Below are 14,596 nucleotides of genomic sequence, written 5' to 3' on the forward strand. Positions count from 1 at the left end.
TGACCTGATTCGATTTAATAAATATCTGAAGTTGGTCAATTATTTAATTCTTATATATAACATATATTATATTTGAATGTTTTATATATAATAATTAATTAGATTATATAAATAACTTATATACTTTATATAATAAAATATTTATTTTATATATTTATTAATTATCTAAAATAAATTTTTTAATAGGATTTAAATTCGGACGTTGCCTAATTCAATTTGAATTCGATCCATTTACACGCCTAATCCAGAGATGAGGAGCTTTGGTTGGCTAACTGGATGAATGGATGGGCAGCCTTCGTTACAAAAACACTTAGAAGATCAGCCTAGGTCTACCTGAAGCTGCAAAGTTTCTTTATGAACTATGTATGTGTGTGTCTCAAGTAACCCTTCGCCCTGAAAGATTAAATTATTAGGTGAGATCTCTAAATACGTTTTTATTTTCTAATATGTTCCCTTATGTGAAATTTTATTGAGCTTGAAGCATGGACAAGGACAAGCCTATCCATACTTTGTACTGAAATTTAATTAATTATAACGAAAGCAATGATGATTGAACAATAGAGCTAGCACTTGATCAAACATGCTTTGATATCATCTCCAGTTGGAGGGGCACGCACCTTAAAATTTTAGTACGGGTAATAATATAAAAACCTCCCATGAGGTTTCTAACCATCATAAAACCTCCCTTGATGTTTCATTTTAATAAAACTCCCTTGTACTTTTGAAAAAAAAAAATTGCAGTTACCTCCTTTCCATCATTGTGATATAGATAGAGAAAATGTTGGCCTAATATATTATTTTTTTTGAAAATATCCATTTTACCCTTATACTTATCAGTTCATATAAACATTTACTAAAATACCCCCAAAAGAACCTTTGAATTTTAGATAAAAAGATTTTTTGGGTTAAATTGAAAATAATTACTTGATAAATTTGTCAACTACAGTAAAGTCTAGAAGGGCAAATCTGACATTTTGAATCATATAGAAAGATGCCCTAACAAGTACTAAGAGTAATTTAGTAAATTCCAAGTCTCCATTATTGGAACAATGTCCGAAAGCATAGGATATGTTTTTATGATTGTTAAAATAAAGCTTAGGGAAGGTTTTTATATTTTACCCTTTTATTAATCAACCAACATAAAAAACAAAAGTGAAATAATACAGGTAGAGGTGTCATGTTACACGCACTGTAGTAGGCTGTGCTGGCCCAGCACTACTACTATAGTGGGTCGTGCCAGCAAGAGTTTGGGCTAGGCCAGCTCGTATTTTTCATTTTCTTTCTTTTTTTATGTTTTCATTACAAAAAATCAAAAACCCAAAAACAGAAAAAAATAAAATAAAATGAAAAGATTGAAGGAAAATATAACAAATTCAATGATTATAACAATAATTTGAAAAAACAATCATCTTAAAATTCCATATGAATAATCAATTTATACAATAAAATAGAAAATAAAAATTTACAATGGAGTTAAAAAATTTACAAATAACTTAACAAAGTACAAATAAATTGATGAAAAATCTCAAAATTTACAATAATTTAAGAAATTTTCTTAAAGTCCCGCTAAATGGTAATACATTGGATGACATGTCATGCCCCCTTTTATCTTGTAGTGTATCTTATTTATTAAAACAAGATTCTGATGCTACTGTGGACACTTGCACGTGTCATAGCAGCAAAAATAGGACAATTATTTTCCTTTGCTTTCCACCAGGCTAAAATATCAAAATTTCCTATGTTGGACACCTAATAGTATACTAGATATTTTTTTCAAATGGCCATTACCAATACTACTACTTTGATAGTAGAAATTACATTTACATTTATTGCAAACTGCTCTCATGCCCTTTCTCGCTACATCCTTCATGGTAAAATAATTCCAAACATTATTGGTTTTCTTTCTCGGTACCCTAAAATTGTGAAGGCCAGCATCAGATTGGGTTTGAGAGGGGCTCCAAAAGGAACCCACTATTTTAATAAATATAAAAATCTAAAATTTATAAAAAAGAAGTCCACTGAACCTAACAATTTCACTTCGGTCATCAGAGTCTAGTTTACCGGTTTGGTATTTCAACTTGAATGCAAAGCCTTTAAATCTCCCAAATTGCCAACTTTAATTTAAGACACTCAATTAAGCCTCTTTCTTTTTGAAATTAAAAAAAAAAAAGTACGAGTAGAGTAGTATGATATGAGAGACTAGGAGTATGAGAACGGGATATCATTTTTTATTGTTAATGTGAATTTATGATGAAAATGGATAAGGGTTAGAGTATTTATAGAGGTTAGAAATAATTGAATTAACTAAAATACCCTCTTAAACTAGTTGTTTATAGTTGTTTAAGGGAGTAATATTGGTCATTTATAAAGCTTATGTATCACTTTACTTGGAATGCCCTCCCCCCTAAACTAATTATTTATAGCTATTGGGGGCAATTTTTAGTCATTTTTGCACCCCTTTGACAAAATACACAAATACTAGCTATTGGGGGTATTTTTGCCATTATATCCCCTTTATAACAGCTATACATGGCCGGGTCAGGCTATGATCGTTTTGGGCCATGGGTCGTGCCAGTACAAACCCAGATGAGCTGCGAGCCATGTCACGCCATTGGCCAAAACCCCTTGGCCCAGCCCGGCCCAGGGGGTCGTGTTGTGCCTAGCACGGTCTGTCACTATAGCTGGCATGCCTCGTCCATTTTACACCTCTAAATATAGGGGAGGATGTGGCCACAACTTTCCCCATAACCCAAAATAAAAACACACCTCCTTACCCTCTTAACCCTGCCCAAAGCTTAAACAAAGCAAAACAATAGAAAATTAAAGCACCGAAAGAAAAAGCCGATCTTCATATAATCTTACTTAAAGAGATTCCTGAGGTCCCATGGAAAATCCTGAGTTGAATTAAACACCTAAAATTTCCTCAGATAAATCCATATTAGCCAAGAAATCAACACATCTATTCCCCTCACATCTCACGAAGGGTGTGAGTAAACTTAATTCCCATGCAATTAAACGTCTCCCTGATATTTCTTAAAACATAGTCGCTGATTACGTTTTTATTCTCTGACAATGTGTGTATATTTTAAGAATAAATTAAGAGAATAACTGATGGTGGTTCAATTGCGCTGGTTGTAGTGGAGATTCGGATCTACCCCAATTGTGTAGTTCCATGAAACTATTAGGCCTTGAAAGGAGAAGAAGAAGAAGAAAGAGATATATTGATATCGGACAAACTTTTGAGAAATAATTTTAAGAGATGTATTAAGTTATGCTTGAAAAATATTTAGATACAGTAGAATAAATGAAAATACACAGGGATATAATAGGGAAACTCACATCACTCTCACAAATTCATAAATAAGTACTTATTCTATAGTTGAATTAGAAACAAATAGGGCATAAACATATAGGAAACACCTTTGACAGTTCATATGAAATAATATATTGCTATTTGATGAAGGGGAATTTGGCCCGACCTCGCAATTACCCGACACGTGGCAAAAACAAGCAACTCGGGACAGTAGAGCGCCTGAAGCAAACACCGAAAGCAAAGTCCAAGCTCACTACTGAGCCCAAACTCCAGACCGCCCTACTAGGAGCCCGAGCTCCCCACCAAGGGCCCGAGCTCCCCACCAAGAGCCCGAGCCCCCTACCAAGAGTCCGAGCTCCCTACTGGGAGTCCGAGCTCCCTATTAAGAGCCCGAGCTCCCCACCAAGAGCCCGAGCTCCCTACCAAGAGCCCGAGCTCCCTATTAAGAACTCGAGCTCCCTACTGAGAACCCGAGCTCCCTATTGAGAACCCGAGCTCCCTGCAAGGAGCACAAACTATATTGGGCCCCAAGCCTCGCAAAGCTGTGACCCGAGCTGGCCCGTGGCAGCTCGGAACACTCCCCAAACCGAACTCAAGACATCTCGCTCACTCCAACACTTCGCTTCCGAAACACCAGGCTGATCAAACGTACCTGACGCCAAGGACGTCCGTATCCTTGGGCGACGCACCTGACCTCTCGGCTAACGACGAGGTGGTCAGTTCAGTACTAGTAAAGGAGACAGACCGGGTCCAACGACCCATATATTATGTTAGTAAAATCTTGCAGGGAGCAGAGACAAGGTACCCGCAGATAGAAAAGCTAGCGTACGCACTGGAGATAGCAGCCCGAAAACTCCGCCCGTACTTCTAGGCTCACACCGTCATCGTCCTGACCGACAAACCTCTGAGACAAGTACTACTCAAACCCGAGGTTTCCGGCCGACTGACGAAGTGGGCCATCGAACTCAGCAAGTACGATCTCCAGTACAAGCCAAGAACTGCCATTAAGGCCCAAGCCTTGGCAGATTTTATCGCCGAGTGCACGTTTCGCCCCGAAGCCCGTGAGCCGATCGAGCCCGAGATCCTCAGCTCGGGCGAACTCGGAGCTCCCAAACCAAACGAGTCCGAACCCCGTGAAGTAGCAGCCAGTGTGGCATCCCTCCTGGTTAGACCAAGCGCGAACTGGGAGGAGGAGCCCTGGATCCTTCACGTAGATGGCTCCTCGAACCCACAAGGTAGCGGGGCTGGAATTGTGCTACGCGGCCCGAACGGAACAAAACTGGAATACGCACTACGCTTTGAGTTCGCGGCATCTAACAACGAGGCGGAGTACGAGGCGCTGCTAGCCGGGCTAAACCTGGCGCACAAGGTTAGAGCAAAGCACATGGTTATCTGCAGTGATTCCCAACTCGTAGTCAACCAAGTTACAGGCGAATACGAAGCGCGTGAACTCACAATGATTGCATATTTGGCAAAAGTAAAGGAAGCTCTGCTCAACTTCCAGTCACACTTCATCAAGCAAATCCCACGGACCGCAACGCAGTCAAGAGGGTGCAGCGCCAGGCAGCCAAATACGTCATGATAGACGAACGGTTGTACCGACGATCCTACACGCTCCCCTACCTGCGATGCTTGCGCCCGGCCTAAGCCGAGTTGGTACTCCGCGACACCCATGAAGGCTTGTGCGGCGGACACCTGGGGGCAGAGCCCTCGCCCAAAAAGCACTTCAACAAGGATATTACAGGCCAACGATGAAGACAGGGGCAATCGAGCTCGTCAGAAAATGCGACAAGTGTCAGAAGCATGCTAGCATCCACCATCAGCCCGCTGCCGACCTCAAATACCTCACTAGCCCATGGCCCTTCGCCCAATGGGGCATCGACCTCCTGGGGCCATTCCCACCAGCGACAGGCGGGAGAAAATTCCTAGTGGTGGCAGTAGATTATTTCACAAAGTGGATAGAAGTTGAACCCCTGGCAATAGTTGCAGCCCGAAACATACAAAACTTCCATTGGAAGAACATTGTATGTCGCTTGGGCTACCTCGGGTACTGATCTCCGACAACGGCAAACAGTTCGAAGATATCAAGTTCCAAGAATGGTGCCAAAGTATGGGAATTAGTTAGAACTTCACGTCGGTCGCACACCCGTAGGCAAATGGCCAAACAGAAGTAATGAACAGAGCCATCCTCCGCAGACTGAAAGCGCGATTGGACCGAGCCAAAGGATTGTGGGCAGACGAACTACCAAGTGTTCTATGGGCTCACCGAACCACGGAAAAAACCGCCACAGGAGAGACCCCCTTTAACCTCACCTACGGCACCGAGGCGGTGATCCCGGCGGAAATCGAAGTGCCTACGTTGCGACTAGAAGCGTACGACGAATAAACAAACGAGGGTGAGTTACGCACCAACCTCGACCTACTGGACGAAGTGAGAGACCTCACGCACATCCGAACTGCGGCCTACCAACAAAAGGTAGCTCGGTATTATAACGCGCGAGTAAAGAAGAGGAACTTCCGCGTCGGCGACCTGGTTCTCCGTAAGGTCATGGTGCCCGAACCCGGCGTAGGGAAACTTGGACCAAACTGGGAAGGACCCTACAGAGTAAAGAAAGCACTCGGTGGGGGAGCATACGAGCTCGGAACCCTAGAAGGAAAACAAGTACCCCGAGCATGGAACGTCGTCAACTTAAGAAGATACTACCTATAGACCACCAAGGCAAGTACCCCGAAGCCTAGGTAGGAAACGAATTGAAAAACTGAAATGGTCAGTTCGGCAAAAAACACAGCTCGAAGACAGGACAACCAGCACTTGAACAAAAAGCCATTTCATTTAAGATAGATGTGTACATTCAAAAAAAAAAGATGTGTGTACATTTCATTTTACAAGCCAGGGGCTACTTCATCATTATCAGAAGCCACTTCGACAACACCCGAAGGACCTGCCTCCCCCTCAGAGTCCGGTTCGGCATCCGCAGCATTAGCCATTTCTTGAGTGATGCGCGAAGTGGATATGGCGCTAGTATCGAGCTCGGGGTACGTATTCCGGATCATCCACCGGCTTAGTTTGAAACCCCTTCTGTGGGAGTCCACCATCAGATCATCGAAGTCCAGCGAAGCAATTCGCGTCTTCGAGGCCTTGAGAGAAGATCTGAGTCCTCCCTGATATCCTCCTGAAGATACTCGACCTGGTGCTGTAGGTCCAGCTTCAATTCCACCATATTCTTCACCACCACTCCCATGACCTCGGCATCTCTCTGAGACCTCACCTGCATAGACCGCGCGAGGCGAGCAGCAGCCTCGGCAGCACGAACAGCCTCCTCGGCAGTTCGAGCAGCCTCCTCGGCAGCTCGCGCCTGCCTCGAGCATCTCTCCACCTGGTTTGCTAAGGCGTGAATAGAAGAGTTCACCTATCAAAGGAAAACGGGATCAATGGAACGAATAGAAGAATAAAAGCCGAAGAACTCTAAAGAAGGGAGCACTTACCACCATAGCATGAGTAACGGCACGGCAGGCCACTTGGTGCAGAGGGAGCTCGGTCCACGCCACAACTTCCCCGGGAAACATCGCCTCCTTACTCCGTTGAAGAGCATGAACAAGCGATAGCACGCTCCTGAAGCCCCCCGGGGCCTCCGAGCCCGACGGCCCAGCTCGCGTATGGGCGGACTCTAAGTAAGCAGGAGCCCCAGTGTGTGTGGTTTCGGCATAAGGAGCCCCCGCCGGCTCCTGCGTAGGTGGAACCATCTCGAGCTCCTCCGTCGGATAGGCCGGCACCTCGGGCTCCGCACCCTGGGGCGGTTCGGCGCGAGCTCGCTTAGCCACCCGTTTTCTCCTCTTCATGCCCTGGAACAAGTGCCCACCTCGGGTCCCTCGAGAGTCCATCGTACCTGCGAAAAGGAGTTCGGCATCAGTAAGACACGTAAAAGAAGAGCAAAACAGGATCGCTAGGGAAAGAACCTACCCGAACTCAGGCCCGCAGCAATAAGCTTGGCCTCCGTCAGATACCGTTGACACTCCAGCCTGAGCCGCGCCCATTGTCGGAAGCCCTTTGCCGTCTCCTTATCAAGTGTGACGCTAGAGTCGGGAGCGGCCATCCCCTAGCCGGTCTGAAACGGCCACCCCAGCGCACTTCGCACCCCGAAATAGTCCCGCTTCCACGCCGGGACCTTATTAGGGAGTCCGTGTAAGAGCTTGAAGCCTGGGCGAGGGGACAGGTAGTATGCCCGCCTACGCCCAGGAAGGGGACCCGCTTGCATTTTTAGCATTAAAATGGAGGAGAAAATCTCCAGATCCAAAGGAAAGTTCTCGTCACAAAATAAAGAGATCGTCCCCACTAAGTTCCTAATGGAGTTCGGGTGAAGTTGGCCAACCGTCACACCGAAGTGGTTTAGAACCTCAACGAGAAGAGGGTGAAAGGGCAGTCGCAGCCCCGCAGCGAGCTGTTCCCGGAAAATCATGATCTCATCAGGACCGTGTTCCCAAGGGAAGCTACCCGTAGGGATGAAGTAGGCATGCTCCTCGGGCAAGTCGTAATAGTCTATGAGGGATTGAAGTCCCTCAGGCGTCATAGTCGAAGGACCGAACTGATCTAAAACCCGGCCGCGACGGGAGGTGGGCACCGACCTACCCGAAGCACCTTGGCCTGTAGGTTCAACCCATTCCTCAGGACCTACATCGGGCTCACTTGAACTACCAGGGGACGTAAATCGATTGGTAGAACCTACATCAGACCCGCTTGAACAGTCCGAACCCTCCGAACTAGACATCAGAGAATAGAACAGGATTCCAAAAGCACTCACCCAGGAAGAAGACAGAAGAAGACCGCGAAAGCTCGAACAGGCAAGGAACCTGGGATGCGAGCTGAAGAGCCTAGACGCGAACTGGAACTTAGGCGCGAGCTCAAGAGGTACAACAGTAGCAAGGACACCCCCCCCCCCGCGCGCGCGCGCGCGCTATTTATATCTATTGCGGCCGGAAAGCGACGGCCCAGATTGAAGCCAATCCAACGGCCCACAGCCGCGCTAAACCGCACGTCTTCCGAAGCCAATCAGCGCACGTCTTTCCGAAACTGACGAGGCGTCGCGCACGTCCTGTCAGAGGACAGGTGTCAGCACGCGTCTTCCCGAAACTGACGGGGTGTCGGCGCACGTCTCCTCGCAATAAAAGCATCTGCAGCGCAACTCTCGAACGACTGCCGTCACGTCTCCCAAACGCGCGCCCTTTTTTGAAAATCAAATTAAAGCGAGCGCGCTCAGCACGGACCAAAACCCTCCTGCTACCTTACAAACTCCCCACGCCAAGACGGGACCCTTGTCGCAGGGAGTGGGGGCAATTGATGAAGGGGAATTTGGCCTGACCTCGCAATTACCCGACACGTGGCAAAAACAAGCAACTCGGGACAGTAGAGCGCCCGAAGCAAACACCGAAAGCAAAGTCCAACCTCACTACTGAGCCCGAACTCCAGACCGCCCTACTAGGAGCCCGAGCTCCCCACCAAGGGCCCGAGCTCCCCACCAAGGGCCCGAGCTCCCCACCAAGAGTCCGAGCCCCCTACCAAGAGTCCGAGCTCCCTATTAAGAGCCCGAGCTCCCCACCAAGAGCCGAGCTCCCTACCAAGAGCCCGAGCTCCCTATTAAGAACTCGAGCTCCCTACTGAGAACCCGAGCTCCCTATTGAGAACCCGAGCTCCCTGCAAGGAGCACAAACTATATTGGGCCCCAAGCCTCGCAAAGCTGTGACCCGAGCTGGCCCGTGGCAGCTCGGAACACTCCCCAAACCGAACTCAAGACATCTCGCTCACTCCAACACTTCGCTTCCGAAACACCAGGCTGATCAAACGTACCTGACGCCAAGGACGTCCGTATCCTTGGGCGACGCACCTGACTGATTTGGGATCCGACGCCTGACAGCCGCACTTCAAACGGCCTCCTGCTACCGCCACCTACCACCGTCGTTACTAGCCACAGAGACGGCTCCGACAAAGGAACAGTGGCGGTTCTGACCGGCTAGAGGAAATGACATCCGAACTAGCAGGAGTTCAGAAGTAATCATACCCGATCTGACAGAAGCCTGGAAGTGAGTGCGCGAGGTGGTTATAAAAGGCTCCTACCCCCCAGAAACGAGGTATGCTAACTTTTGCGCTATCTGATCTATCTTGCCTTTGAAAAACTCTAACTTGAGCTTCGGAGCCCCTACGTCAGGTTCTCCCCGGAGCTTCTCTTCTCCCTCCGTTTCAGGTCCCTTCCACCCGGTTCTGAGGCAAGATCGTTGACAGCTAAGATCGGTCGGATTGTGCATCATCACTATTAACATACAAACATTAACCAATTGTAATTTGCATTTAAATGTAAAATATACAAGAACTCTTTAATTTATAAATTTATGTAAAATTACACGATTTAAATAACATTTTTACATGTAAATCCAAAATAGACACGAATCCAATATTACAAATTTATATGCAAAATGCATCCAAAAGTCAAGTAAATAGCATTTGCTACAAATTGAGCAATATAAATTTGTTATTTATATATGGGAATTGGAAACCCATAAATCAAGTTAGCTTAATACACTACAAAAAAAAAAGGGTTATAAACTAAGAATCTATAGTGACAAACAAATGACAAAATTCCGTCCGTCATTACAAGTGGCGTCACTATAGCCTAACATTAGGCCTATAGTAAGGGTTACATCTATTATATGTCTTGTTATGGTGACAAACAACATATGACCATCACTATACATATTTACTTGATGTTGATTTATTTGTCATTGAACTAGAACTTTAGAAGTGATAGAAAAATCTTTGAATACACATTGAACCGAACCATAACAAATATTCTAGCATTCAGCATTGACTGAAAGCCTTATTCTATCAACATAAGTGCCATTCCACGAACCACTAACAATGCAATTGTGTGTTACCAAATTTGGCCTCCCTTCTTTTACCATCATACCATAAATATGGATTGCATTATCCATCTTCCCTTCTTTCTTTGTAGTAACCATCAATCAGAGTGCTATATGTGACTAGGTAAGGTAAGGAAGCAATCCAATAACAAACATATTTCCCAGCAACCATCTTGCTCCATCAACGTTTCTGCTTTTGCATAGATAAATTAATAAGAAAGATATGCATAAATGCATCTTCACGAATGTTATTTACAAGAATTTGCTGGTGATATTTAAGACGAATCAATAAGATATTGAATTGGACCAGTCCAAACTTAATGGTCTCAAGTATTTATTGAACCTATTTCATCAATCATGGGTTTATATTGAATTGGATTGAATTGAATCAATATCTGCTCCATTGATAGAAGATAATAATACAGGTCTCAATCTAAATTAAAACCAATTTGAACAGATAGGATGATCCAGATATTGAATTAAATTGGTTCAAAATGGTACAGAGTATTCATTGGATTGGATTTTACCTGGTCCATCTATAATGAACTCATATTGAACCGAATCAGATTGAACCAAGTCTCGTCCAATTGATACCTTTACTTCATTGTATCTATCCTTGTATTGGTTTGTTTTGGCCCATATCAGTTTGATACAAGGAAAACCATATTAATAGACACGGGATCTGCTACCCATAAGTTGTACCCACATCCATACCCACAGAGCACCACCCACCATGTATTGGAAACATTCCCCGTGAGTAGAGATGTGGGAACATCTCATGGGTAGCAGATCCGAGCTCATATCCATACCTTGCACCTTGTTCCAGATTGGAAAGTCAAATCCATGCCACCCAAATAAAAGAACATTGGGGTCACGAAGTAAAACCTGGACGGATAGTTTGGGTCAATCCAGTTTACAGTTTTCAAAACTGGACCGGACAGTTGGGTCAGAAAAACCCGGCCGTTTCACCCCAGTACTATTTTTTGGCCAAAAACTATTGATTTAATTGGTCAGCAAACCTCTTATCCGGGTGGTCAAATTGCCCAATTGAACAAGGATTTTTTGCCGCTTTTTTACTTTTTTTTTTAACTTTTTTTGTCAGAATAGACCATCTATTCGATTTAAACAGTCAGACGGTTCAACTCGGGAACGGACTCAGAACGGATTCCTATCCGGTTCGATTTTAAAAACCTTCATTGCAATTACACATTTCTGTTCAATGATTTGCCGGTCAACCAAGGACAGTCTTAGTGGGAGAGGGCGGGAATTATTGGGTTTGGTCGAATTTGAAAAGTTGGCATACGAAAGAATTTGCAACCCCGATTCTGACTTTGATATGCCACGTGGCTATTTAAACATATTGCAACTTGGTATGCAAAAGTGTTCTCCTAGAAGCTAGCTGTTGATCCTAAAATATACTTGTGTGCTGCGGTTCATAAGAGTATTTGGATTTCTCTTCATTGGTTCCTCACTTCCTCTTTGTCTATGTGAATGTGCAGTGAGTGTAGGAGTGGAAAAGGCACCGACCCAAGAGTGGAGGACTGGAGGAGATGTGTAGACGGGAGTGAGAGACACCACACACATAGAGGTGGCAAGGTCGTAGATACCGAGAAGAGTCTGTTTGTCTGTGCTCTGTGGAAGAGGAGCTTCTAAGCTTAAAACATTTATTTGGAGTTCGGAGCCAAAGCTTGAAAGCAGGATGTGTAGTAATAATAATTCGTATATGAATAAATGCACCTGCAACATATCAACTAACCCACACTCTCCACTACCTGCTAATATTTACTACTGTCCTCTCAATCCTGTGTTATATACTCTCTCCTCTTTCTTCTCTGTGCCTAGCCCCTCACTACTCCATTCCTATCTTCTCTTAGTCCTTTCTCCCTTCCTCTCTCCAGGTTGTTATTGCTAGGTTGTTGAAGCCAAGATGGAGAGGCCTAGAATTCAAAAATCCTTCTTAATGTGGGCTTTGATTGCTGTGTTAGTTTCTCACAACTTGGCCATTCCTGTTCTTGGTAGAAGTTTTGCAGATCAGAAGAATTATTACAGTCCTGTTCTTTGTAGAAGCCATTCCTGTTAGTTTCTCTCTCTCTCTCTCTCTCTCTCTCTCTCTCTTACACACACACACACAGAGGTGCTGCTCAGTGCCCATACTCCTTTTAGTAAGCTTTGTTACAGAACAGAACTGTCGTCTAGTCTTTCTATTGTTTATTGCTTGGTATGATTACATTGTCAAGTTCTTAAATGAGGAGTTGTAGAAGTAATTCTACCATGCATCATTGATTCATTTTTCATTCCATTAAAGCTAAAAGATGGTAGTGATGATGCGCAATTCTTATTCCCATCCTCATGCAGCCTAGCGGTCTTCTCGTCGTGTTTTCACCATTAACGCTAGTTTCTGCACCTGGATGCAGGTTCGCATGGGACCCCTTCTCATGGAACACCGTCTCATGGAGGTGGCAGTTACGGAACACCAACGACACCGTCTCATGGAAGCAGCGGAAGCTGCAGCCCACCCCCTGGTGGAAACTACCAACCCACACCATCTCATGGAAGCAGTGGAAGCTACAACCCACCTTCTGGTGGATACTACCATTCGCCTCCTGAACATTCCACTCCGGTCAACCCACCAACAACTCCCACTCCGATCACCCCCACTCCATTCACTCCCACCCCAACAGTTCCTGATCTCTCACCTCCATCGACACCATCGTTTGATCCAAATACTCCATCGCCCTTCGGTACTTGCAGGTAAATTAACACGAAACTCCCTTGTCGGTTTACTCAAACTAACATATACTGTTTGATATGATTCAAATGATACAACATGCATGGCTTGTTGCAGTTACTGGGGCTCTCATCCGGGGCTGATTTGGGGTCTCTTTGGCTGGTGGGGAACGGTAGCAGGCATATTCGGAGCGGCCTGCACTCCGATGATCTTCTCACCGAGCCTTACTTTGCACCAGGCGCTCACTAACACACGTACCGATGGGTTCGGCGCACTCTACAGAGAAGGAACAGCTTCATTGCTTAACTCCATGGTTAACAGGGGGTTCCCTTTCACAACCCAACAAATCAAGGATCGGTTTGCAGCCTCGGTCGTATCTGAGAAGACAGCAGCAGCTCAAGCCCAGATTTTCAAGCAGGCTAACGAGGGTCGACTTAAGCTCAGAGCTTGATTGTAGCCACCATTAATGTTAGCTCCTACGTACTTTGAAGTTTGAAGTTCCACTTGCTCCTGTTTAGTGCTTTCTCCTTTGATTTTTATTTATTGATGTTGCATGTATTTTCATTTGGTTCTGTGTGTTAATTAGCTCCTAGATGGACTTCTGGTTTGTTGGTTTCGTGTGATTTCTGTTACATTAAGATGGACATGGACACCTCTTAGCTTGTTTATTGCTGTAGTCTAATATTTTCTTCATTTATATATGATTCTCTAAACCAGAACTTTCTCTAGTTTTCTTTTAAACCAAAGATGGTTTAATTTGTTGTTGTAAAGCTCAGTAGAAAGTAGAAACCAAAATCAGACAACAAAGGGACCTCAATTGGTGTAACGAAATTTTCAAAAGAAAGTGGGATAGGTGGGTTAAGATAGATAATCACCAAGTGGTCTCTGCCATCTATTGATTGGACATAGCTCCAGAACCGGCCGGCCAGATCCTAGCCTTTCCACCAATGGTTCGAATCGAGGTGTCCCACTCCTGCGTTGGCACCGTCTGATGGGAATAATATATCTTTGGCCAAGAAAATGCCTTTAAGTGGGAGGGGAGTTGTCTTTGTCTCTCTGTGACAATAAATGCTCACACTAGAGAGCACTAGACTGGGCCCTCCGACAAACACATAAATGGCATAGCTGTATGTATGTGTAACATTAATTTCAGATAAAAGGTTCTGTATACAGAGGATGGGTAGAACCGTAACAAGCCCATTCAGAACTCAGAAGGATGACAGATGTTCAGCAATTGTACATGGAGATCTGTAGTTAACAACACATTCTAACCATCAAGAAGGTTGGTCGGATAAATGATAGAGTGACACTGAAGAAGCTTTCAGATTAGGGTAGCTGGTTGGCTCAGTAAAGGACAGCTTAGAAGAACCTTGATTTTCTTTGATTCACACTAACTCATTGTAGTTTGCTTATTTGGTTTCTAGTTTTGTAACCTGCCCTGCACCTTTTTGTTCTCTATTCTGCAACTGTTGGTTAATTGTTTCATCTCAAGTCAACAAGAATCCAAGGTTAATATTCTTTGGAATGCATGGGTCCCACATGCATCCATGGATCAAGTCAATTAGTAACCGACAGGGCCTGTCTCAACTCACAAGCTTACAGGGTTCCTACATTATGCTTCCACTCGGTCAATCTATCCCCATTAA

At 44.7% G+C, this 14,596-nt stretch overlaps 1 protein-coding gene across 1 annotated transcript; it reads left to right on the plus strand.

The window, feature by feature from the left end:
* The first annotated feature begins 12,039 nt into the window (after positions 1–12,039).
* Positions 12,040–13,678, plus strand: PDF1 (protodermal factor 1). The gene is made up of 3 exons (XM_010275104.3): positions 12,040–12,297; positions 12,637–12,973; positions 13,068–13,678. Exons 1-3 carry the CDS (start codon positions 12,150–12,152, stop codon positions 13,399–13,401), a joined length of 819 nt encoding a protein of 272 aa, XP_010273406.1. The 5' UTR covers positions 12,040–12,149; the 3' UTR covers positions 13,402–13,678.
* Positions 13,679–14,596: the final 918 nt, after the last annotated feature.

This window comes from Nelumbo nucifera, chromosome 3, assembly GCF_055504915.1.
Source record: "Nelumbo nucifera cultivar China Antique chromosome 3, China Antique-T2T, whole genome shotgun sequence".
Classification (NCBI taxonomy): Eukaryota; Viridiplantae; Streptophyta; class Magnoliopsida; order Proteales; family Nelumbonaceae; genus Nelumbo; species Nelumbo nucifera.